The following is a 27,528-nucleotide window of genomic DNA, read 5'->3' on the forward strand; positions in this document are numbered from 1 at the left end:
TCCAAGGACAGCTGTCCTTATCTGCCATGAGTCAAGGGTATATGGTTTGGTGCCAGCTTTTATGAACATAGGAATAGTTCTATGCATTGCTTTCTGTTAAATTCAAAACTGAAGTGTCCCCTACCCATTATTTCTTTAAAACAAACACTATGGTGTATGTTTATGTGTTCTTTTTGTGCTGTATATTATATATGTTAATCTTATTAAGCCTGAATCACACTGACATTTCAAATACGCTCCAGGGATCACAAACTGCATTATCTTCCCTGGTGCTGAAGTTGAACAGGAAAGCAAAGACAAATCCCAAATGAATTCATTTTATTATTATTATTATTATTATTATTATTTCTAGCTACTCTGATTATTTCAATTCCTTGTCCTGTTTGAAAGTGTAAGGCATCAAAAATGACAGCCTGAAAAATTAAGGGTGAGAGCAATGCTGGATGCCCTTTGTTATCTCACCAAGAGAAAGTTCTGCATAGAATTTAAAAGCAACTTTTCTTTGGATCAACTAAGGAGTCACAAAGAAGAAAGTAAGCTTCCCGAGTTCATAAAAATCCTTCATCAGGAGAGAGGGTGGGGGGAGAGGAGGGAGAAATAGATGTTGCTAAACATGACAAAAAGCCCAAGCCTGCAACGTGGAACAGTTTTAGATGGAATGGAGGAGATGCTAAAAGAAACCTACATTATGTAAGGCTTGTAGCAAGATCTCAGGTGGCACGGTAGGGTACAGGAAGAGAGATACAAAGCTGCTCTCTCTCAGATTTGAAATATAGGTTATGTACACATCAGCAGCTTAAAAGGCAGTAAGGTTGCTCCCCCCTACTGTGTTTCAAGTCAGTGGCGTAGCGTGGGGGGTGCAGGGGGGGCCGGCCGCACCGGGCACAACATCTGGGGGGGGGCGCTCGCACTCGCAGCTCTCTGCCCCTACCTGGCTCACTCAGGGTTAGGGGGCGCAAATTACTTGCCTTGCCCCGGGTGCTGACAACCCACGCTACGCCACTGTTTCAAGTTGCATTTTTATGCGGCTGTACACATCAGAGGAGCTGTCATTTGTACATGCACAACAGAAGCCCAAAATGTACACACTTCATTCAGCTTAACTGCAAGCTTGCTTTTTCCAATCAGATGGAAGCTGGTTTGAGGGAAAGCACATCAAACAGGGGTGTTTCTCAAGAAACTACAGGATACCTAGGAATTGTGGCTAACGTCATGAGTACTTGGCTTCAAATACCAGCAGTGGGAGTGCACTGGAGCCAGAGTAACGAGTAATGTGTATACAGCCATAAAAGCCAGAGGTTTTTTGTCTGAATAGAATCTGGGATCTCAGCTTTCCCCTCTAGACATGCTGTGGGTTTATAATGGTATTTGAAAGTATTGCAGTCAGTGCCCTTGCAAATAACGCCCCCCTCCAAGAAACTTACTAGCCCACCCTCACCGAACCATGCAGTAAGTGGTGACATAAAAATAAAAAAAGAGGCAGTTGTTATCAAGTTTTCTACCTAGCCACTTGGAGGAAACTTTCACCAGAGGAGACCAGGTGAGTGGCTATTTCAAAGTCAGCAAAAAATTTCTGTGTTGAAGGCAGGAGGTTTCTTTACCCTATCTCACCCTCACGGCCTTAATGTCACATTTTCCACTCCATATCCACTGAGCTTGTTCACACGTAACATTAGACCATAGATCATTAAACTATGGTTTAATGAGCACAAACACTTCCATTACTGACCAATGCCACACACGGGAGGAAATAAGGTAGGAACAAGACAAGAGCCTGGTTTGTTACGTAGGAACTCACACCCATGTTGTGTTTCTCTCCAAACAAACCGCAAGCAGAAGCCAAGGTTTGTTCTTAAAGCTTGTAAGAACGTTGTGTACAAACTGGGCAACTATCTGCTAACATCTTCGTTTCGTCTCCTTCACTGCTCCATGCCACAAAATACTAAACGGTGCCAAGCTAACATTCAGGTTCTGAACACAGGTTTATTATCAGCGGATCGGCCTAAAGTTATGCAAATCAGAAACCTTTCATTTTAGCACAACATCTGGGTTTCCTTGGGGCAAAATTTAGTTTCTGTTTTTAGGGGGGGGGAAATCTGGGAAAGCGTGGCCTTAAAAGATAGGTCTGCAATTTTACCATCCTCAGATATCACGTATACCGGGGCAATGAGGCGGGATGCTACACCCTGAGGCTGTGTACAGATAATTATTTCTGTGCAACGAGAAAAATATCTTCCCTCCTACTGCTGCTATGGGATGAGCTCTCACCCATCATCAGTAGCTAGATAACTGGACAAACACATTTCAGAGGGGGAAGTGAGTCTCCATGGGCTGCATGCAATCGGCTCCGAACACACATACATGTATGTGGAGGCTGGCCCGAGCTTTTCTGGGATTTAGCCAACAAAGGGCTCCTTCTTACCAGAATTGTGAGCCTCGAGCTGAGAGGCAGAGTTAACTGTCACCTTGCAAGTGGGACAGTATAGATGCTGCTTGTTCTTCTTCCCCTCTTTCTCCGCGTCTGGCGCTGAGCTGGTGCTTCTGCCCAGTTCAGTGGCTGGAGTCTCCGCTCCAGGAGCCGCAGACGACGACGACACACTTGCAGTGTCTGGAGCTCCTTCCGACGGCTCCGAAACAGGTGGGGAGACGAGGGACAGGATTCCGCCAGCCAGCTCGGCAGGTGACTCCTCAACAGGGGACATCAGGATGAGGCTGCAGGGCTCTGCTGCCGGCTGATTCAATCCCAGCAGGCCATTGGATTGTGCTAACAAAAGAGAAGGAAACGTTTTTACTTTCCCTCGGAGTATGTTGCAGCTTCCCCCCTTCCTGCTTTTTTTCTCTAGACTGGAGCTAGAGATGATTTTCAGTAGGAAAATGGCATTGGCAAAAGAATCTGCAGAGGCAGGAACACAGGAACTCAGAACACTGGCCTATACTGAACATTACTGTCCACAATGACAGGCAGGTGATCTCTCCAGTTTCAGACCAGACATTCCCAGTCCTACCTGGAGATGCTGGGGATTACAGCTGGGAAAGCAGATACTGTATTCTACTGCTGAGCTACAATCCTTCTTCAGACTAACCTCTTTTTAACTGAAGCTGCCCTCTAAAGCTGATCAGTGGTGTTCAGAGGTATCCCTAGGACTCCTTGAGCTCTCGGTGCCCCTCCCTGCCCCCCCCAAAATCTGAGCGGGTGAGGCTGCCTGGACAGGAGGAACACACTTCCTTGGGGCATCATGGGGTACCAGCATTGCTCTCTGCCTGAAAGCCACGCACTCCAAAGATCCCTTTCCATTCCCTCCGGAGGTGGCGGCGGCAGCAGGAGCAGTTTTTCCTGCTGGAGAAGCTGGCAGATTCCTTCTTCAGGCAAAGCAAGTGCTGGAGTGTTAAGTCGGGGGGGGCGCTCCAGGTGTCACGGGAAGACTCCAACACCAGGCAGGTGATTTTTGTGCCCTTTACCTGGTGGAGACCAGTTTCACCAGGACCTCAGTACGCCTCTGGTGGTGAGGCAGGGACTTTTTCAATCATATCTGGAATGACCTCTTCAAGGGAGACCCGCTTTTCCCAGAATGGGATGTAGTACTTACTCTATGGGACGCGGGTGGCACTGTGGTCTAAACAACTGAGCCTAGGGCTTGCCCAATCGGAAGGTCAGGGGTTCGAATCCCCGCAACAGGGTGAGCTCCCGTTGCTCAGTCTCAGCTCCTGCCAACCTAGCAGTTCGAAAGCACGTCAAAGTGCAAGTAGATAAATAGGTACCACTCCAGCGGGAAGGTAAACGGTGTTTCTGTGCGCTGCTCTGGTTCGCCAGAAGTAGTTTAGTCATGCTGGCCACATGACCCGGAAGCTGTATGCCAGCTCCCTCAGCCAATAAAGTGAGATGAGCGCCGCAACCCCAGAGTCGGTCACGAATGGACCTAATTGTCAGGGGTCCTTTACCTTTTTACTTACTCTAGAGGAGGTCTGGTGTCATTTTCCCTCTCCTATAACCAAAATAGCAGCTGCACAGAGGAGGGCCCACTCCACATCAGGGCCATGGATGAGAAAGAGATTCAACACTTTTGCCAATGCCATTTTCCTACTGAAAATCATCTCTCCTTCATAGCTGCTATTTGCAGATTCCCTTTTGAAATGGCTAGCAGCGCATGGGGAGGGATTTTCAGTGGGAAAACAACCCCCTACTTCATTGTATTTATTTATTATTATCGATGAACTTCTCTGGGTAGCTCAGTTGGTTAGAGCATGGTGCTGATAATGCCAAGGTTGCAGGTTCGATCCCCGTATGGGACAGCGGATTATTCCTGCATTGCAGGGGGCTGGACCAGATGACCGTCAGTGTCCCTTCCAACTCTACAATTCTATGATTTATTGCACTTATAGTCAACATTTTTCTCCAAAGAACTCGAGGTGGCTTCCATGGTTCTTCCCACTCCTCATTTAATCTCCACAACAACCCTGTGAGCTTGACTAGGCCAAGAGTGAGTGACTGGCCAAAGGTTGCCCAGTGAGATTCATGGCTGAGTGGGGATTTGAACCCAGATCCTAGTCCAGCACTCTAACCATGACAGCACAGTAGCTCCCATTCTGGCGGGAGGCAAAGGGATGTTGTCAGGGAACTGCCATCAGAACAGGGGCGGGAAACAGAGGGGCAGTTGTGTTACAGGGAGCCTCCGAAAATCTTGCAAAGCAGTTCTTCTTCCGGCAATGGGGGAACCCCACCTCCAGTGGGGAAGAGGTGAAAGGACCGGAGGATGCTGGTAGGAGCCTCAACACCGCTCCTGGCAAAGCTGGCCAGGAGGGAAGCATGCCCCTTCCATCGCCCACCCTGCGATGAAGTCTAAAGTGCAAAGAGGGAAGGAAAAGGCTGGGCGTAACGAGGCTTCTATGTGGGGGGAGGTCCAGGAAACAAGCACTCCCGGATTCTGCTAGCGATTGAGGCAGACATGAACTTTGGGGTTCTGCACTGTAAACAGTTTTGCACCTAAATAAAACCTGTAAAAGACAGGTCGGAGTCCTGCCTGGTTAGTCGTGAGCAACCACCTTTGCCATCTGACAGATGTGTTCGACACCAGGTCTAATTTGACCAAGATTAACTAAATAACCCCCACGCACCATCTTATATTGCCTTAAAAATGCATCCAGGTTATCACCCCACCCAGTTTCCAAGTGGAGAGAGCATTTCCACAAACTCGGAACGTCACGCAGGACGGAGGGCAGGGCTTTGTGGGCCACCACTGGTACCTGCATTGCTGTGGCCGGTGTCTCCGCTGAGGTCCAGCGCGGTGTCAAAGTCAGCAGCTGTTTTTTCTTGGCTGCCGCTGCCATCCACAGTCTTCTGCTTGTTTTTCACTGCTTCAATGGCTTTGAGTCTCCGGGCATGCTTGTGGCCTCTGTAATGCGCCTCAGCTTGATTCTGCGAGATGGCAAATATGGAGCGATGAGAGAATGAAAGGTGGTTTCAAAGGCCATTCTGCAGTACAGTGGTACCTCGGGTTAAGTACTTAATTCGTTCTGGAGGTCCGTTCTTAACCTGAAACTGTTCTTAACCTGAAGCACCACTTTAGCTAATGGGGCCTCCTGCTGCCACTGCGCCGCCAGAGCACGATTTCTGTTCTCATCCTGAAGCAAAGTTCTTAACCCGAGGTAATATTTCTGGGTTAGCGGAGTCTGTAACCTGAAGCGTATGTAACCTGAAGCGTATGTAACCCAGGGTACCACTGTATGTAAATTCAAAGAAAGTCTATGGCGCGAATTACCACCTTTTTAAAGGGCTCATCCACATTTCTGTTTGTCCTGGGCCTAAAAAGCGTCCGAGAGGTTTCATGCTTGTCCTGTGCTTTCTAGGCAAAGGCCCAAGTGGTTTGCCATGCTGCTTTCTCCAGGAAAACCCTCTCTTTACTGCTGAATTGGAGCAAAAGTCAATCTGCAGAAAACCCAATTGACATTTGCTCCGATTTAGTGATACACAGAGGTTTTTTTCTGGGGGAAAGCAGTGGGCCAAATGAAAGTTTGGACAAGCCCTTACCTGGTGGAGCTACACTTAGAAGGAGGATTTATTTATCTTGCACCTGCCACCCATTCCTTCTGGGGTGCTGGAGAGCACCACAGGCAGCAAAAACAAAACGTGAGTATTTAATCCCTACATACAATTCTGTGTACATCCCCTCCCCATCCCTAGAGGGAAATGTCTTTGGGGGGAAAGCAGGAAAGGTCCAGAAGAGGGAGACAAAACTGACAGGGTGTCACGGCTTGGAAACATGGGCCCAAGAGCTTTTCCGTTTGCCCAGCGGCTTTCCCAGGAAAAACATACTCTTTATCGCTGAATCATAGCAAATGCCAATTGGCAGAAAACCTGAAGAAGTGTGGATGAGCCCTTACTCTCCAAAAGTGAAATTGACCCAGACTTGCTTTTTTTAAAAAAGAGCACAGCATAACACGTGACCTTAGAGATACTTCCCACAACTTTTACAGTGGGGGGTGGGGAGTGGTAGGAAACTCTGTCACTCGGAAGAGTTCCCCATTGCCTGCCTCCTCATTCTGTGTGCAAGGGGGTCTGCAACAGCCCCTCCTGCCTCAAACATTATGCAAACGAGGACGAACCGCCAAGCAGCACCCTCATTTTAATTCAGATTGGATTTTAAGTTTCCATGAATTTGCCGCAGAGCTATTCATTCTGGCGACAATGGGGAGAATTGTCTCTGACTGCTAAACACACAAGCATTTTTTTGGGGGGGGGGAGCAGGGGAGGGTGGTCACTCAATATCCTTTTGTAGTCTTTTTTTTAAAAAAAAATATTATCAGCATCGCACAGGCAGGAGGACATGAAGTGTGTGCTAATTGATTCAACCTTCCCACAGAAAGGTGGGGAAGGATAAAGGAAAGAATATACACTATTACACACACACATATTCTGGCCTGCCCGCCTGTGAACATACACTGCATGTTAGACATGCACCCCGGGAAGTGACAATAGCTGACAGTCACGTCCTCCTCCTCCTCCTCCTCCTAAAGGATATAGATTTAGCTATGTTACTTTATTTTGTATGTTGAAGCTGTTCGCCGTATGCGTTCTTTTATGACGCCTCCCATTTTTATTTCCTTTTGCCCAAAAGCTCCTTTTGAAACAAGCAATGGGTTGCATTTAATCAGGGGCAATGTGCCTTATCTCCACTTTGCCAGGCAGTGAACAATGCCAGGAATTGAATTATATGGGTGCGCAGCGTGAGGGAGGGAGGGAGGGAGGGAGGGAGGGGTGGAAGTTGTCACGGTATAAAATGGGAGGCTTATAGCAAAAAGCAAGGGGTGGAGTGTGTGTGAGAGAGTGGCGGGGCAGGGTGAGGCAAGAAGGACACATTGCTTTTGCTGGATGACCAGCAATCACTACAGAGCCAAAAGTGACATAGCCGAATTGTGAGGCCCCCCGGGCCTGAGCAGTCTAGGGTAAAGGAAAAGCAAAAGGGAGAGGAAAAGCTACACAATGGCTGGTTTGTAGCTTATTAGAAGACCAGGGAGAAACCCTGAACCAGGAGCTTTTACAGGGGCAAAGGAGCACTGACAGGTCGCCTGTGGCCTACTGGCAGTACAAATATTCCTTGGCTCCTCTCCCTGCTGCAGTTCCTTCCTTTCGCCAGAGCCAAATAACAGCGCATGGCCCGAAGAACGTAAGATGATGCAGGAATGTTTTGACTCTTAAAGTGCCCTTGAATTCTGGGGAGTGAAACAGAAGAGGGCAAACAACCTCGCCTCGATTCTCCACTCTGCCATCTCCTCCGCTGCCCTCTTCCTCAAAGGCCAGAAGCTTGCATCATGTTAAGGTGGCAGCAGAGGCAGTCACTCTCAAAAACGCATGGAGTATATCTATTTCCTTCTGGGGATCTGGGCCTGGGATTACAAGTTCCAGGACGCGTGGTGAAAAGAGAGGAGGACACCCGAGTTCAAATCTTGCCATTGACAAAAGGCAACAAATGCCCTAAAGCAAGCTATTATCTAAGGGGTTGTCCACAATTCTGCTTGCCCCGTGTCTGGAAAGCATGAGTCCAAGCAGTTTTGTCTTCCCCTAGAAAAACCCGCTCTTTAGTGCTAAATCGGAACAAAGGGCAGGCCATGGAAAACCCGAATACTGCTGTTGTGATTCAGCGCTAAACCATGCGTTTTTCCAGGGAGAAGCTGCGGGGCAACAGAAGTGTGGATGACCCCTTAGTGCAGGGATCAGCAAACTTTTTCAGCAGGGGGCCAGTCCACTGCCCCTCACACCTTGGGGGGGGGGGGCGGACTATATGGGGGGGGGATGAACGAATTCCTATGCCCCACAAATAACCCAGAGATGCATTTTAAATAAAAGCACACATTCTACTCACGTAAAAACACACTGATTCCTGGACCGTCCACGGGCCAGATTTAGAAGACGATTGGGCCGGATCCGGCCCCTGGGCCTTAGTTTGCCTACCCATGCCTTAGTGTTAGCCTCCCATATGCAATAAGGGTGTAATAATATTACTGACCTACCTTATAGAGTTGCTGGGAAGACTGACAAAGTAACACGAGGGCTACTTTTAGTGCTCTAAAGCTAGCCTACAAATGTAAGTTAGAATGTTGATGATTTGTAAGGAAGTCTGACTCCGACTAGGGTATTTTCAAGTTGTGGCTCCTACCCAACTGAACCAGTTAGCATCTGACTGAGGCTAGTCAGAAGCTGAACAAGAGGCTACTGTTGGCAAACTGTTGTTTTCCAAGCCAACACAAATGGAGCATCCATATGAAATGGTCTCCAATAGCCACCCCAGTATCCTTTTCAAGGCTCTCTTTCCTTATTCACTCCAAGGAACTGAAGAATTTGGGATTTGGAGTGGGCCTCCTTCCCACCAGACACACCAGGCTTGCCCGCCCCCATTCCCCGCCTGTCCCAGCTCCCATAGAGACATGCCTTACCGCAGAGTTGAATCTGAGGTGGCAAATATTACAAGAGATGAACTGCTTTTTCTTGAGTAGGTTGGGGACACCAAAAGTGTGGTTGATCACTGCTTTCTGTACTGGATCCATCTAGAAGGGAGGGTGTGGAGAAAAGCAGACACGAGTTAGCCGATGCTTGAGAGAGACAGGAGGCTACAGCAACACATCTCAAAAAATGTTCTGCTACTAGGGAACCCATTCCACATTTAACTTTTTGCCGAAAATCACACACTCACCTGCCACAGAACCCCTGTATATTGGAAGAGGATTCTCATGGTGGGGGAAATGTTCTGCAGTTCTTGCAAGGTGCTTGCCCGACTTACTGGACCTCACTGTTGCCCCCTATGAGCTGAGAACGTACCCTACAATACCACAAACACTCCCCCAGCTGTGTGTTGCTGAGGAAACGAGGAGTTTATCAGTCATAACTGATGGAACAGATGCAAATAAACTCCTTATACACTGCAATAGCCACCCAGTGAAGAGAAAAGACAGATCAACACAGTCTGCCTCTATTCCAGGACAGACCTAGAAGAGAAAGTGACACAACATCACTTGTGACCCATAGCTCCTAGCTAAAAGCACTCCAACACATCAGGGATCTGCAGCCCATTCTGGGAATTGATCACAGGTCTTGCTCTCGGTCAGCCCGCTAACCTAAAACAGCTGCTCATCAGAAATGATAGGCCACACAAATACAGAGATCAGGCCCTGTAGCAGACCCAGATGCCAATGGCTTCTGTAGACCATACTCATTACTGCATCATGGTTTCATCCACCTGCTCATCTTCCAATGAGACATAGTGTATCTCAGAGGTCAGCAAACTTTTCCATCAGGGGGCTGGTCCACTGTCCCTCAGACCTTGTGGGGGGCTGGACTATATTTTGGGGGGGAAATGAACAAATTCCTATGCCCCACAAATAACCCAGAGATGCATTTTAAATAAAAGCACACATTCTACTCATGTAAAAACACCAGGCAGGGCCCACAAATAACCCAGAGATGCATTTTAAGTAAAAGCACACATTCTACTCATGTAAAAACACCAGGCAAGCCCCACAAATAACCCAGAGATGCATTTTAAATAAAAGGACACATTCTACTCATGTAAACACACACTGATTCCCGGACCATCCATGGGTTGGATTTAGAAGGCGATTGGGCCGGATCTGGCCCCTGGGCCTTAGTTTGGCTACCCATGGTGTATATGCTGGCAAAGTCCTTCTGCATAAGACAAGCAGCCCAGTTTCTATTCAAAAAAACAAACGGACAGGACACAAATATGATGTCAGAAATGGCAGAATTCAAGAACTACCAAGCGAAGCATTTCAGTCCCCCAGAACACCACGCCTATGACCTTAATGTGGGTATTCTTGAACAAAAATACAAAAAAAAGGAAACCCACTATTTGTCTTGTCTGCTCAATCTGCCAGAGCCTGTCGTCACATGTAGAGGAAGTCCCTAACTCACCAACGGTTTGAGACCCATCAGCTGCCCTCACCTGGTAAGCCGTTTCCCAAAGTGAAGTCCCATAATGAATTTGTTAGGTCTTTAAGGTGACACAAGCAGGAACGAGAGAGAAATTCAGTTCAGCTTTGAATTTCAATACAAACCTATTTAAATCATGCTTCTTGTCACAAAATGCAAACCAAAAAGCGTCCATCTTTTGAAATTTGCACTTCTACAAATTTTGCAACGCGGTTCTCCAGCACCCCCGAAATGTACAGAAATGCATATTTTAGGGGGGCGTGTGCATAAAAATGCATATCCTGGTGAAAAGATACAATGCATTATATCAGGGGAAACTGCTTGCAATATTGTGCACATTAGGCAAAATTGCATGCAAATATTTATATATTAAGAGAAATGCACACTAAATGCTGATGACTTTTTTTAAAAAATCAAATGAAATGGCAAAGCAATGCAGAAATATGGTGAACTAAACCCAAGACTGGAAAAATTAGAAACTTGTGAGAGACCAAAATTTCCTCATCCCTAGAATATTGCCTTTTTTTGTTTTTTCTGGAACTTATTTATGCAATACCAGGAAACTGGAGCCTGGCCATGTAGTCTTCCATGGTTTTCTGATAACTTAAAAGTAATGTGCAGGACTTTAAAAACCTAGGTTAAATGGTCAACTGGAGTCAGGAACTTCTGCAGCAACCTAGGGTGGAATCTACATCCACTACTGCATTTTGCTGGTTTCATTTGTTTCCATAGTGTTCGAAAATCTACTTTAAGTTCAAAAAAAATGATTGCACTAAGTAACGTAGAAACGGATTAGAGGAGAGAACAGGGAGGTAGAAAGGGGGGAAGGGAAGGGGTGGGGGAAACTAATATAAAAATAATGTGTGTGTTTGAGCACAACCATAATCTATAATGCACGTATTGTTCTCTTAGCCCTGTGGCTCTGGAAGATTATCTTATCCGAGGCTGGCTGTCAGGAAGAGGGGAGAGAGATTGAGGTTTGAAGGTGATCGTATTTCTCAACAAAGCTATTTAGTTGTCCAGACAGGTGCATCAGTCTAGCAGGCAAAGCGCGCAGACAAGGGAATCATTATCTGGACCCCTAAATTCCATCCCCAAAGGGAGCAGAACTGGCAACAGAAAGTGATTAATGAAGTGGTGCCTTCCCATGCTCGTGATGAAATTTTTACTCACTCATCTGGAATAAAAATGAAGCGGCACATGCAGGTTCAGAGGCAGGAAGGACAGTGTTGGTGTTGGATCAGAGAATTTTGAGTGATCAAAGGAACCTTCTGTCCCAATCTTGAAGGTGGCGTGCTCAAAGCAGGAACCACCTGGTGCAGGGATGCCGTGCAAGATGGAGGCAGGTCCATCACCTGATCACAGGAGGAAGAGGTGAGGGGGAAGAGAGATCTCTTTTCATTTACTCCATTTCACCCTCAATGGTTAGTGAAATATACTCAGAGTCCGGCAGTGATTTCATGCTCTTTATTGCAGCTTGTAAACAGTGATTGGATTGTCCCCCCAAACCTTAGGCTTTTATATACATTATTCACACAATGAGTCCCGTCTGACTGACTGATTCTGCTTCCCTCCTGGAGCCTGATTGGTCTTTTCCGGCCAATCAGTTGTTGCATTCTACGATCCTACCAGCCTAATAGGCTGATTAACTTCCTCCCAGAGCCTGATTGGTTTTCTCCTGCAAGCCAATCAGTTGTTGCATTCTAGGATCCTACCTGCCTATTGTTCTAGGATCCAAGCTTAGTACATAACAGTTAACAATTCTTTTCTCCAGTTAAAAAAGCATCCATGGCAGCACACAATTGGAAAACAAGAGCTGACATGCAGGACAGAACCAAAGATCCACAACCCAGCGTTTTTTTCCTAAAAGGTGGCCCCTGACACGTTAAGAAGCATGGACTTAACAGTTCCACCACCACGACTCATGCTCTTTTCTTTTTAAAAAAGATTTTATTAAGGCTTTTCATAATACAATACAATAAAAAACCTAAACTCATCTAGACAAAAACAGAAAAAAGAGGAAGAAGAATGCAAAATATTATCTCACAGGTAGATCTTCCACCTCTTTCTGTGCTAAGACAAGGGTTAAGATTTCACCTGGGAGCTTCTTCTCCCAGCTTCCCACTCTGGGAGATCTTCCCTTCCCTGCCTCTTACACAGGACCTTTCAACAGCCAGCCATCACCTTCATCTGAGTACAATCCCTCCATTGACCCAAAATAGAGGACATTAACAAACAAAACAGAAGCAAGAGCCAAGCAAAGAAGGGAAAGAAAAAGTAACAACTCAAATTCTGAGGTATGCCCCCTCTGCTCATGGATGCTTCACTTGTAGCATAGCTAATCGTCTGCATGAATTTGTCTCATCTTTTTCAAAAGCCATCTTTAGATTATAAGTGGCCAGGGGCTCTTCCTGTATGCTGAGGCCAAAATCCTATGCATGCTACTTCTGGATAAGTGTGCACAGGACTGCTGTCTAATTTCCACACAGTCCCTTATTTGTTGTGGTGCTGATGATAATAATTCCCGTTATTATCACAGCAAGTGGCTATCAGCGCATCTTGGGGTCGCGACTGCCATAATTTATTTATATTTAATTTATTTACAAAACTGTATCAATCGACTTCCCGCAAAATTAGATGTACAGCTTCCCCATTCTAAAAGTCAATCATTTATGACAGGGGTAAAGCAATAAAACAAATGAGTAACAAATTGGCAGACAAAGGCAATCATCAACAATCAGTCCAGCAATTCAGCATAAAAGCCGCAGGGTGAATGAGGCGGCTTTTACAACATGGGATCTAGAAGTGAGGTGGCCTGACAGATTTTTCTGGGTGGCTGGGTCCAAAGCAGTCGTGCAACGCATAAAAGGGCCCCTTCCACAATTACATGCGCGCGCGCACACACACACACACACAATATTATGGAACATGCAGCAAAGAGACCTAGAGCAAGGTTTCACCAAGAATCACAAATATGCTCTTTGCAAATTTTCATCATTTCTGGTCACTGTTGCCAATTTGAGGCAATACTGAGTTCTAGCATCAGAGATCAAGATAGCTACTGGGATTGGTTGGTCCAATTCAGTGTGGCATTGGGATATGAGATCAACAGGGGTGCTCACAGCCTTTCCTAAAGGTCCTCAAATTATGCACCCAAATGAAGTATCAATAGCCTATCCATGGGACCATGCAAGCCTGCTGAGATTTCCCAGCCTAGTTCCTTGACCCTAACAGCAAGCTCAATCATGAGCTGACATACTGCCCCGCTCCCCCTTGGAGAACAAACCATTCATCCAATGAATCCCAAGCACTCCTGATGCTTCACGGTTGCTTGAGAATCCAAACACTTCCATTTTTAAAACCATCAGGCAGGCAGCTACACTCTCCCTACCTATATACGCAAAATCCCGATTCAAGAAAGCACAGCACAGGCAATGGCTCTCCTCATTTACCTTGAAGGGAAAAACTTAAAACGTCAGTTGCGTTCCGACAGGCTGTAGTTGTGTCTCCTGTACCAAAAATGGTACCTACCTACCAATTTCTCCTGCTCTTGATGTGCTTATTCCAGAAGGTTTGCTGGAAAGGTCTTTCTGCACCTCCCAGCTAAGGGAGTGAACTGTCAGAAAACCGAAGAGCGTTATTTTGAGGGCAGTGTATTCCGAGTTGTTTTTTTAAAAAAAAAATCCTATATCTCTGCTTTATAACCAATTTGCATTGACTCGAATTACTTCTGTTTTATCCCTGGGATGTTCCCACCGATATATAAATAGAGACTGTGGCGCTGAACTTCCTGTCAAGTCTCTGGAGGTCAGAGATGGGTAAGCAAAGAGAGAGACACAGGAGGGGTTCAAACTGTGCCTTTTTGCAAGTGGCTGTTAAATCTTCAAGAGCTTTGCACATCTGAGAGGACTTCAGGACACCTTCCTAGCCTGGAATTGTTTGTTTGGAAATGAATAGTTTCCATAGAACCACTGGAGCTTGGAAGGTTTATGTATGCTAGTAGTTTGCAGCTTGTGGGTCAGGATCAAGAGATGGGTTTGCATACCAGTTAACGATAGATCAGATAAGCACCGCCACCATTTTATTTTTTAGTGCTCTGTGGGTGAGTTAAATAAAGGGGAAATCTGAAATAAAAGGAAAGCAAAAGTGATGCCAACGAAGTTTGGAAGACGAACTTCCCAGTTCAGAACTGCTGGGCTACTTAGGAGTCAAGGCCAACCACTCCAAAATTGAGGCTCAGCTCAAAATTAGCCAGAGTAGTTGCTCCTATTCGTTCCCCACTTTTCATAGTGACAGCGGTGGGGAGAGAAGTGGCCTTCACTGGATTCTTCACTGTGAGTATCAAGAAGAATTTGGAAGCAATTATCATGAGGTTCTGGCACTCAGCATGCTGTTCAACTTTTTTCACAGTTGCTTAACGCAGGTCAATATTTTCCTTGAGCTACCCACCACCACCCCAATCTCTCTTTCCTGGTCACACACCTTCAGCTTGGACAGCATCAGCGCCTATGAAATATAAGGATGTTTTGCCCCCACGGTGCATCATTTCACACTTACTGGCACTGAATCACATTTGTCATAATGTTGCCCATTTACCCAGTTTTAACAGATTCTTTGGGGGCACGTCACGAACAATTTTTGTTTTTAGCACCCTGAATAATTTGATGTCATCAAGAAATTAGGCCACCTCATGTCACTGCTCACCCTAACTCCAGATCAAGTTAAAAAGCACCAGTCAGAATACATATCTTTGGGGGACCCCACCTCTTACCACTGAGATAAAGGTAAAGGTAAAGGGACCCCTGACCATTAGGTCCAGTCGTGCCTGACTCTGGGGTTGCGGCGCTCATCTCACTTTATTGGCCGAGGGAGCCGGCGTACAGCTTCCGGGTCATGTGGCCAGCATGACTAAGCCGCTTCTAGCGAACCAGAGCAGTGCACGGAAACGCCATTTACCTTCCCGCCGGAGGGGTACCTATTTATCTACTTGCACTTTTGACGTGCTTTTGAACTGCTAGGTTGGCAGGAGCAGGGACCGAGCAATGGGAGTTCACCCTGTTGCGGGGATTCGAACCGCCGATCTTCTGATCGGCAAGTCCTAGGCTCTGTGGTTTAACCCACAGCGCCACCTGCGTCCCAACCACTGAGATAGCTTTCCATATATTCCTACTCTCTGCTTCCTATTCCTTAACCAATTACTGATCCATAAAAGAACCTGCCTTCTTATTGCGTGGCTGCTAATTTATATTGTCTTTGTTAGGAGACAAGCAATTTCACATTTGATTTCCTTTACGAAATCTTGGGTGAGTTCCTTAGATTCCCTTCCGTCATGGACTGGCTGGATGCAGAGGAGTGCTGGGAGGCACCAGCTAGGGAACCCCCAAGGGAAGAAGGCTCAGAGCCAGGGGGCTGGTGATGGGACGCCAATGAGGGGTCAGAGGAAGAAAAGGGAGAAGGCTGCAAGGGGGAGGTACCATACCACGATCACAAAATCTGGGGAGGAGGCCCTGGAAAACCTTAAAACACAAATTATTTTTGATTAGCTTGGAATGTTTTTGCAAAGCAAAGCAATCAGAACGATCAGGGGCTTTGTTTATTCAGCTTTGCTTGGAACAGGTATTCTGCCTTGAGGCATAGGAGGTTGAGGAGATGATCCTGCAGGAGCCTCCTTCCAATTCGGTATGCAGCAGCAGTAGGGCACCGCTTAAGGACATTATATTGTTACCTTAACATCTAGATAGGAGTCCCAGCTGCCAGAAAGAATCTTCAGTATGTCCTTGCAGCAGATTAGGCAGAGGAAGAAGGCAGAACGAATGCAGTTCAGATTTCCAGAAGCAGAGCAAGCAAGGAACACAAATGTTGTGGTCCTCGGTGTTCCATTAAGCAACATTTCCATCCTTCCTTCCTTCTTTCTCTTTCAACTTAGATCTCACATTCTAATTCAGGGCCCCTCCAGACCGGTGTTTATTGTGGGTGTCCTCTACAACGTGTTCAGGACACAACGACAGTACATCATAGTGGGGGATTTATTCTGCTTGCGTTTGTTCTGCAATGCTTCCCTGATGCTACCACATTGTTGCTGCGTGGAGGCGCTATGGCGCAACAAAAGGAGAACCAAAATAAGCCAGAACATTTGTGGCATAAGAAGCTACAGGATTTCAGAAGGAAATCTACAGGATAGGCACTGATTGGAAATGAAGCAGCATGACCGTCATAAAACCTCTGCAGGCGCCGACAGTATTGAAAGCAGGATTGTGTGTGACCTCCCTGATAGCATCATGAGCACAAATCATTATGAATGCACAATAAAAAGGATGTTAGGAGGGGCCCAAGTGGCTACGGGCTCCTTCAGACAACCTGTTTATTTGGCATTCATCCTGATAGCTTGTGTTAAGCTTATGCAGCGGACCTAGATCAGGGGCCAGCGAATTTTTCAGCAGGGGGCCGGTCCACTGTCCCTCAGACCTTGTGGGGGGCCACACTATATTTTTGGGGGGGAGAGAACAAATTCCTATGCCCCACAAATAACCCAGAGATGCAGTTTAAATAAAAGCACACATTCTACTCATGTAAACACACGCTGATTTCCGGACCGTCCACGGACCGGATTTAGAAGGAGATTGGGCCAGATCCAGCTCCCGGGCCTTAGTTGTTCTACCCATAGATTAGGTTTGGCCTCCGTTCAGCATATGTTCTGATCTGTTTGCAGGTCAGGTATATTACAGTAAGTATTTGTCCTGCATCCCTCCTGATTTACTTGTAGGTGTTCAAGTCATTCCACATTTTTCAATACATTTCCCTGTCATTTCCAAACTGAATAAAGTCCATTTCTTTTTTAAAGTGGATTTGCTGTCCTGGGGTAACAGAGCGCTTTAAGCCACTTGAACTGTGCAAATCTAAATTTGCAGTAGGTAGGTGCTTGAATCCCTCTTGCAAAAATAGTGACAGTAAAACAATAACCAATTTTCAAGAACACAAAACAGAAAAACAAATAGTAACAGAAGCCACTGACAACAGCAGACCCAACAAAGGAACCACATCAACAGGCAGATCAATAAAAGGTGGACATAGAATACACTGCAACAGAGAGAAAGGAAACAGAACCAGCTGTTAGATGACACCAAAGTCCTTTAGAGAAAAGACAGGCTCCAGCCAGGCACCTAAAATTTCAGCATGGGGTCAGGTGGACCTCGGTGGAAAGGACATTCCTTAGTTGCTCACCACCACAACCCAAGAGACCGTGCTCCTCGTGAATGGCTGGTGTAGTAAATTCAGTGGGGGAAACAGAGCAGGACCTCAGATGTTACATTGGGTGCATGGGAGGAGGAGGAACAGAAGACTATATGGTCCAAAAGGTATCCATGTATCAAGTCATGTAGGCTTTAAAGGTAAGAACTAGCACCTCAAATTGAACCTGGAAACCAATAAGTAATCAGGGCAGAACAAACAGCAACAGACTGTGCCAACTGTCTGGCCCCAGACAACTTGCACCAGTTTTAAGTTTCCAGATGTGTTAAGGGCAACCCCACACAGAGCACTCGACAGTAGTTCAATCTGGAGAGTGCTACAATATAAATGACTATGGCCAGCTCTAACTTTTACAGGAAATCACATCAGCCAAAGCTGGTAAAAATGTACTACTACTCACTGCCCCAACGGATCATTCAATTCAAGTAGCACCTCAGGCTGTGAACTTGTGCAATATCATTCAAAATGAACTGAACACCTATATCTGGATTATCAAATTCTCCACCCCCAGACAACAATTGTTTTATCTAATCTGGATTAAGTTTCATCTTGTTTTGCTGCGTGGTCCAGTATCTCATAGCTGACAATGTTCAAGGTTTCCACTGCCTCCCTAGAGTGTGATCAAAAAAGGCATCTAAAATAAAGCTAGATGTCATCACTTCATCTCATTTCTGTGGCCAGTTTCACCCAGTGGTTTCAAACAGATGTTAAGAGAGCAAGGGGTGAGGGGGTTAAGAAAAAGATGAAATTCTGTGACCTGCCATGATTCAGAAACCAAGGAGATGTTGGCTTTTTGGCGTATCTGGCATGCGAGTCTCCCACCCAACTACTTTGGATGTGCTCTGCTTTGTCTGGGAATTGACAAAAAAAATCAGCATTTGTGTTTGAGATGGATGAAATTAGGGCCACCCAATCAAACCGATTGGCGGAATACTTCTTCACACAACACTTACAGATTTTTCTATCAAAATATGTGGTGATTTAAAACTGGAGCAGATAAATTAATGGAGGGCACGTCTACCAATGGCCATTAGCCTTGACTGCTGAATGGAACCTCCATGTTCAGAGGCAGTGCATTTCTGAATATCAAGTACTAAGGAGAAAAACAGGAGAGAGCTGTTAAGTTCATGCTTTGATCACAGGCTTCTTGGAAACATCTGTCCACTGGGAAACAGGATGCACCATTGGTATGGTCAAGCACAGCAGCTACTCCTATCCTTATGAAAGACACTCAAGAAAATGGAGGCATGACTCTCCTTGGAGAGCACCTTCTCCGTATTTTTAGACTTTCTGGGGATTGATAATCCAGCTATTATTTCCACCTTCCATATAACACAAGGAAAACTAAATTTGCAGAGGAAACGCAGCACAAAAATTTCCAGGAAATCAATGGAAGAGAAAAGTGAGTTGAACACACCTTTCTGGGAATCCCCAGCTATCTCCTGACCACCAAAAGACCACCCAACAGTGGCAACCTTATCAAATGACCATTCCCATGGCATCGTAACAATGCTCAGTGACCTTCACGTCCCTTGTTAAGTGTAGTCGGACAGCTTAAGCTTCCCAACTGTAACGAAAGAAGGCTGGCATAACTTGATGGGCGTGAGCGGGTGTGTGGAGGCATGCTGCACTTGCAGTATTTCTATAGATACCGCACATAACTCCAGCCCTGAGCATGTGTGTTCTGGGTGACCTTGAAGTCAGCAGATCGACAGGAGAAATTACGAAATTGAACCAGCAAAGGAGGCCGGAAGAAAGCAGTGACACATCAGCAATCACACGGTGGGGCAAGCGGCGATTCCATTGCACGTTTTGACCTGGGAGATGTAGGACAGTTTTGCAGTTAGCCCTCCGCAGATGGGGAAAGCTCTCTGGCTGAGCAGGATGCTTCCTCCTCAGTAACATTTAGACCAGGTCAAGTAACAAACTCACCGTGTTGAAGTTGGGGAAGAGGTTGAGCTGGGGGGCCCCATTGAAGCGGAAGGTCAGGAAATGCTTGATGTCCAGCGGCGAATGCAGGGACCGTCCTGGGATGGGGAGCGATGTCAAGAGGGAGCTATTGTGGCTGGCTGGACCTAAGAGGCAAGAAGAGAAGGGAGATAAGAAATACCGCAAGTTTAAGAGGAAACAGAGTAGAATGAGAAGGAGGCCTGCATACGTTGTATCATTCACAAATGGGATGTGCGAGAGAAGCACTAGTTTGCCATATAGTTTGCCATATATAGGGATAGTGGGTGGTGTTGTGGTCTAAACCACTAAGCCTCTTCGGCTTGCCGATCGGAAGATTGGCGGTTTAAGACCCTGCAACAGGGTGAGCTCCCGCTGCTCTGTCCCCAGCTCCTGCCAACCTAGCAGTTTGAAAGCACGCCAGTGCAAGTAGATAAATAGGTACCACTGCGGCGGGAAGGTAAATGGCGTTTCTGTGCACTCTGGTTTCCGTCACGGTGTCCTGTTGCGCCAGAAACGGTTTAGTCATGCTGGCCACGTGACCCAGAAAGTCATGTCTGTGGACGAACGCCGGCTCCATTGGCCTGAAAATGAGATGAGCGCCACATCCCCATAGTCGTCCTTTACCTTTAGTTTGCCATATGAAATAAGTAAGCCCAATAAACGTATACGCACAGGAGAATAAGCTGCTCACTGCGTGTGATTTTTCTGTCATGCCATTTGTAATCGCTTTCTGCTGTTGGCTACCTTGCAGATGCAAAAGATCCCATGTTCAACTCCTGGCACCTGATCTCTAGGAAAGGCTCTTGCCTGAAATCCTCAATAGCTGCTACCAGTCTTTGCGCACAATACTGAGCTAGAAGGACTGAGGGTCTGACTCAATGTAATTGATGCTGTGAGCCACCACGAGATCTAAGGACAAAGGGCGGTATGCCAATTTAATAAATTAAATGAAAATAATTAAATAATAAATAACTTAAGACAGCATCTTTTGTTCTGTGTTCACCTGGAATCACAGAACTGTAGAGATGGAAGGGACCCCAAGAGTCATCTAGTCCGAACGCCTGCAATACAGGAATCTCAACCAAAGCATCCATGACTGTCAGAAAGTTCTTCCAGATGTTAGATGGAATCTCCTTTCTTGTCACTCGAAGCCATTGGTCCTGGTCCTAGCCTCCGGAGCAGGAAAAAACAAGCTTGCTCCATCTTCCATGTGACAGGCCTTTAGATACTTGGCTAAATGTTGGAGGGTATGGAATAGAACATCCCCAGGGCTGTTTTTCAACTGGAACTCACCGGAACTTAGTTCTGGCACCTTTGCCATTCTAAGAGAACGAGGGAGGTGTTAATGGACGTCCCTATTTTCATCAGAGAAATGTTGGAGGGTACGGAGTGAAGTGTGCCTTCAGTTTTTAATTCAGAAAAAGGCTATATTAGAAGTTTCAGAGACACTGATTTTAATTTTACAGTCTTGGCCTTGGCCATGCAGCAATCAGATTTCTGAAAGCAAGATTAGTGCAACCATACTGATGCTAATTGCTCACCCTGTAACTGCCCACTTCTGCTGTCCTGCTAGCTACTGAGCTGGAAAGTGATCACTTGGTGGATTACATACTCCGTAAGGAAAGGAAAGCAATTAACTGCAAGGAATGTACTTTGCTGTCTTGGGTGGATATATACACAAACTATTCAAGCCACACATCCAAAGGGAAAGTGTGAGCAGCTGCTTTCCCCTTGCTCTTTTTAACTAGCATCTATTTCCATAACTGAAAATGGCCAACATAATATCTTACTACTTTTCTTTCTTCTAGGCTGGCCATACCCAGCTTCTTCTGTCTTCCCTTTAAACAGTTTTCTTTCTTAGATCCAACGTGTCCTCCTTAAAAGTTTCTCTCTGAACCTTTCCCAGTATGTTGTTCCTTTGTAAAACACAAATTGTTGGTGACCTGCACCATAGAGAGGCCACTGCATACAAGGTAAACACAACATATTTTTCTGCCCTAAAGGTCATTTAATTTTGCTGTCCTTGCCCCAACGTTCTGTTGCATTTGGCAAGGTGTGGGGGGCTCTCAAGGTCATTCAAGGCCTTTCCTAATTCCTGCCCCTTTTCCAGCTTCCACACATATGAATAGAGCAGCGATTGCCAACCCTAAACCTCCAAAGGCATTCACTGGTGCCCTTGGGTACCAGGTCGGTGAACATTTATTTAATGGCAGGCATTGTGACTTCTACATTATTGTTACTGTGACTTTTATATTGGATCAGATTGTTACTATTAATGTTTGAGGTTTTATTGTTATTTTTATGTGTGTTGGAAGCCACCCAGAATGGCTGGGGTATAAATAAAAAAATGTTGTTGTTGTTCTTGTTTCCTTTGCTTGTGAAGAGGCTTTTCTGAATTGGGGTGAATGGGTTGCTCAAACATGCTCTATGTGTCTGATTGAGAGAGATGCACTTAAGCAGAAAAAAGGGGAGAGATTTTAATTTTTTGCATTCTGTGCTTAGCTGTGTGAGAGAGGGAGGACAGAGAGAAAGAGATGTGTATTTTTCTTGGTACTAGAAAATACAGCTGCAACACTTTGTGTATTTTGTGCTGTAGAGTGGGGAAATCAATGTTGTGTGATCTGCACAATCTGAACCAGCAGGACACAGCTGACTTCCATGGCAAGCTTGAAGTTGTCCTGGGGAGGAGGGAGAAGCAATTACTATACAGTGGTACCTCGGGTTAAGATCTTAATTCGTACTGGAGGTCTGTTCTTAACCTGAAACTGTTCTTAACCTGAAGTACCACTTTAGCTAATGGGGCCTCCTGCTGCCGCTGCACCGCCGCTGCACGATTTCTGTTCTCATCCTGAAGCAAAGTTCTTAACCCGAGGTAATATTTCTGGGTTAGCAGAGTCTGTAACCTGAAGAGTATGTAACCCAAGGTACCACTGTACTTCTAATTTTGTGTTATGCCATGGTAGCCATTTTGTGACTGGCACCCACTCTCTCAAAATTCAAAATGTGCCTTCTGGTCCAAGACCCCTTGAATGGAAGGGAAGGGATTGCAATTTAGGAAAACTATTCAGAGGCCAGTCGCATCTATCCACAAGGCCAGCACAGTCTGGGCTGGGGAGGAGAGATCACATCTCAAGGGTTTCCCAAGCTTCACTGTAGCTCCCTTTTTCCTGCTCCATACAAACTTTCTTATTACTACCATTTCTTAATGCTTACATCCTACCCTTCCTCCCATAGGAGCCCAGTGTAGCTAACAACAACCTCCATGATATACAATCAACTTAAAAAATAGTAACTATAATAAACATTAGTCTATATCAACAATAAAAAAAGAATGGGGAAAAAAGATAATTTGACTCTTCAGCTTTACCACAGTTTATCCGCAAACAGTGTTTTCAGTTTTTGTTTAAATGATAAGAACCTGTAGGACAACTTCATCTGCTTCTGAATACCAATTGCTGGAAACCACAGGAGGGGAGAACGCTCTTGTGCTCAGGTACTGCTTAAAAATCTCCCACAGGCATCCTGGTTGGTCAGAGAAAAACAGATGCTGGACTACATGGGCCATTGTTCTGATCCATCGGGCTCTGTTCCTGTGTGCTGACTTTGGGGCCGGGCCAGGCAAGAGTGAGTCTACTCAGGTAGGAGTGTAAATATGCCTCAGGTCTCTAAGTCCAGTGCGGTGATTATGAGCCATAGGCTCAAAACGTGTTTGGCCATATTTCATTATGTTTTATGGAGTCAAGCAATTTGCACAGCAGTAATGTAACAACAGTATGGGACGCGGGTGGCGCTGTGGGTTAAACCACAGAGCCTAGGACTTGCCGATCAGAAGGTCGGCGGTTTGAATCCCCACGACGGGGTGAGCTCCCGTTGCTCGGTCCCTTCTCCTGCCAACCTAGCAGTTTGAAAGCACGTCAAAGTGCAAGTAGATAAATAGGTACCGCTCCGGCGGGAAGGTAAACGGCGTTTCCGTGCGCTGCTCTGGTTTGCTAGAAGCGGCTTAGTCATGCTGGCCACATGACCCGGAAGCTGTACGCTGGCTCCCTCAGCCAGTAGAGCGAGATGAGCGCCGCAACCCCAGAGTCGGTCACGACTGGACCTACTGGTCAAGGGTCCCTTTACCTTTTAATTTAACAACAACAAAAAACGTTGAACAGCGACAGCCTGCGGCCTCATCCAGGAACTCCTCAGACCAGGAAATGGGAGATCTCACCACATTCAGGTTTCTAGTGGTAAGTTTCCAGCTTCTGACAGGAGAGATGCTCAAGCAGCGACCCTCCATAGGAACTGGGGAAATTGGTGCACTATCTTGGGTGGACCCATGGCGGTTTCCCTTAAAATGCAAACTGTAGTGTTGGAGAGGTTATTTTACTCAAGGCCATGGTTGTGGGAGGGAGGGGTTTCCCTTCCCCACACCCTACAGTCCCAAAACTGCTCAGGGTTTCCTCATACCCACTGTTTACATAACAGAAACCATGCAGATGAATGTATAGTTTGGCCTTCAGTCCTCCTCCCAGCCTGAATACTCTCTGTTCAAATTCCACCCATGTAAGGCCTGAATCTGAGATTTCCTAGTGCAAACATGGCTTAAATGGCCTAACTGAGCTATGAAGAAGGGAATGACCTTGATGGCATCTATCTTCTCTTCTCCCTCCCTCCCACTTTTGGCTAACAAAGGATTGTAGCAAACGTCAATTCTGCTCAGAGTAGCCCCGCTGAAATTTATGGGCACGACCAACTTAAGTCCTTTAACATTAATGGGTTCACTTGAATACAACTCAAGATGCACAGATTGAAATATGGGGCACAACTGCGTTGGGGACCAACGCTTTAAGACACTGGGGTTTCCAGGCACAGGGTAGCATGTCTAGCCCCTTATACCTCTGATGCGGGGTATATTACTTTCGCTTCTGTCAAATAACATCTGCCACCGACTCCTATGGTGGTGGGGGTGTAATGTACAAAAGATATTGACAGCACTATTCAAGTGATGGCAGAGCACGTGAAATACTCAGAGTAATGCAGGGCACCCTTCAGCGATCCTTGCAATCTACAGTCTTTCAATACACAGCTTCTATCATGATGACTGGCAATAAAACACTTCAAAGTATATGCTCTGCCTTTCCCACCAGTTGATGGCTCTGTTCTTCACCCCCTAATTCCATAGGTAGGTGAATTCTTCTGTTATTTATTTAACTTTATTTTCCAGTGTTAAACCAGAAGCGGTAGGAAGAGAATGGATCAAAGACCATAATATATATTTTTTTAAAAATAATAAAAATCTCAGTGTGCACATTTTTCTACAGATTGTAGTGTAACAGGCCCAAAGATGCCTGGAAGGCACAAGTGGCCTCTTTCTAGCAGATTGGACAAATTTGTTCCCGTCTTTGTAGAGGGAACTGCTCCCCGAACCAGCTCTGACTCCAGGGGGGTAAACTACAGCTTGCTTCGTCAGGCATGTACTGATCAAATTAATACCAAAGTCACCCAGAAGGGAAATCTGGAGAACAGCAGGCAACAACTCCCCCCCCCCTCCCAAAAAATGTTTCTCATTTATTCGTTTTAAAGTGACAAACAAGCATGCAATAATTTGTTATATATTACCTCACCCACCTCAACTGCCCGTTATCCCTTGTCCTTTTAGTCCTCCCAACTGGCTTGTGAGGCAGTGATGGGCTGAGAGATACTGAGCGGCCTAAGCTCAAGGGGGAAAGGTCTCCTCAACAATAGTCCAACTCTAATCTCAACACACTAACATGGCTCTCCCACACAAGAAAGCAGAATACAAGCTAGAAGTGAATGTGTACATAATTACTGTATTTTTCCAAGTATAAGACTATGTTGTTGTTGTTTTTTACCAAAAACAGGTTTTAAATTGGGGCTCGCCTTATACACGGGTAGTGCTGAGGGGTGTTTTCTTAATTTGGAGTCCCCCAAAATAGGGGGTGTCTTATACGTGGGGGGGCGTTTTATACACGTAAAAATACGGCATATTGTAAGGTTTGGAAGGAAATTTCTGCCTAACACCACTGACTAAAGCAAATCTCTACGGTGGGACTACCATTACTTCCTTGTTTGTGGAACATGTGTTTTGTTTTGTTTTACTTTTTCAATTTCAGTAACTTTATTGTTCTAGCCAAAGGCCATGATAAACCCGCAGTAACAGTACAGTCTTACCTTGGAAGTCGAACGGAATCCATTCCGGAAGTCTGTTCGACTTCCAAAACATTCAACTTCCAAGGAGCGGCTTCCGATTGGCTGCAGGAAGCTGAATAAGCCACACTGGACGTTTGGCTTCCAAAAAATCATTCAAAAACTGGAACAATCACTTCCTGTTTTCGATTGTTTGGGAGCTGAAACATTTGAGTTTACAGGCGTTCGGCTTCTGAGGTTCCACTGTACCGATAAAACATTTTAAAGCACCACTATTTAAACCTACTCTCACCCTCATTTCTGTGTTACTGTATAGCACTTGGATCAATAGAAGAAGTCTGAAGTCGGACAACTTTTTAATTCTAGTAACAGCTCTCTGTTGGCAAACATGAATTAGAGAGCAAAATTTATACCATACATCTGGATCCTGAAAGGTTAGTTCGATGCTGTCTCTCTGGTCACAATTAAACAGGTATTTACAACGTAAACCATTTCCTAAATCCAGGGAAGCCCCTACAATGGCTTGAATTCCTGCTTGCAGTTCAGATTCTGCTTTCATTATTCTGTTGGATTTCTTCACTGGTCAGTTATAAATGACCACGTGTACAACATCTGGGGACATCTTTCTAGAAGAATCATAATGGGAATTTGGACTTTCCCCCTGCAGCGTGCCTGTGCATCCGCCACCAAAATTTGTCCCCCACATTTACTGACGTCACACGTACACACCGTGCAGTGTGCCTCTGCCAACACAATTTGTGGTGCCTGGTCCCGTCATGGGCAATTTTCTGGGTGCTTGGGCATCCAGGAGTCAGCGCCTATGTCCCTAATGTAAATATTCACTCACCCCATCTTCCCTAGCTGGGGGGGATGCCATTTTGTGGTTCGCCTAAGCCAGGGGTCAGCAAACTTTTTCAGCAGGGGGCCGGTCCACTGTCCCTCAGACCTTGTGGGGGGCCGGACTATATTTTGGAGAAAAAAATGAACACATTCCTATGCCCCACAAATAACCCAGAGATGCATTTTAAATAAAAGGACACATTCTACTCATGTAAAAACATGCTGATTCCCAGGCCGGGTTTAGAAGGTGACTGGGCCGGATCCGGCCCCCGGGCCTTAGTTTGCCTACCCATGGCCTAAGGTGTTTAAGTACAGCTCCAAACTCCTTTCTTCATAGTTCCATGAGGAATTGGGAGGTGGAAACGGGGACCACAAAATCCCACATTCTGCAAGTTCTATCAAAGCACCCAAAACGTAGTTGGTAATAAAGCAAATTCAATCTGAGCAAAGGGGGGGGGAGTACCCATGTGCATAATTTAGTTCAATGCAGTGGCTGAATTAGAAATGTTATTGCAGGATTCCTGAACCACACAAAACAAAGTTATTGCATTCCTCCACCAGTGATGTGCTGTTCCTTCTTGGATGCCCACTCAAAGCTTTTTCTGTTGTCTTCCTTTGTATGTAAATATGTAAGCAAGCGACACTTATCACTGTCACTGAGATCATCTTGCAGTGTAGGCAGGCGAAAGGGATTCAATTTTTTTTATTATTAAAACAAATCCTATTACATTTCTGATGGTTAGGACCAGGGGTCAGTAAACGTTTTCAGCAGGGGGCCAGTCCCTCAGACCTTGTGGGAGGCCAGACTATATTTTGAAGGGGGGGGGAAGGATGAATTCTTATGCCCTACAAATAACCCAAAGATGGAGCCAGAAGATCAAACCTATCCATTCTGAAGC

General features: G+C 45.8%; 2 protein-coding genes across 12 annotated transcripts in view; one reads left to right on the forward strand and one right to left on the reverse strand.

Moving 5' to 3' along the window:
* NKIRAS2 (NFKB inhibitor interacting Ras like 2) overlaps window positions 1-27,528 on the forward strand; it is a 272,510-nt gene that overhangs the window by 27,869 nt on the left and 217,113 nt on the right. The gene's annotated exons all lie outside the window — the stretch shown is intronic.
* Window positions 1-27,528, reverse strand: part of ZNF385C (zinc finger protein 385C) — a 154,683-nt gene that overhangs the window by 8,544 nt on the left and 118,611 nt on the right. For all 11 annotated transcript variants that reach the window (XM_083582961.1, XM_083582957.1, XM_083582959.1 and 8 more), the window contains 4 exons: window positions 19,619-19,761; window positions 8,929-9,039; window positions 5,242-5,413; window positions 2,423-2,764 (listed from right to left, as the gene is read on the reverse strand). In XM_083582961.1, the coding sequence (XP_083439087.1) occupies window positions 2,423-2,764; window positions 5,242-5,413; window positions 8,929-9,039; window positions 19,619-19,761 (768 nt within the window). The remainder of the gene's footprint in view (window positions 1-2,422; window positions 2,765-5,241; window positions 5,414-8,928; window positions 9,040-19,618; window positions 19,762-27,528) is intronic.

The sequence above is a fragment of the Podarcis filfolensis genome (assembly GCF_964270895.1).
Source record: "Podarcis filfolensis genome assembly, chromosome: 13".
NCBI lineage: Eukaryota > Metazoa > Chordata > Lepidosauria > Squamata > Lacertidae > Podarcis > Podarcis filfolensis.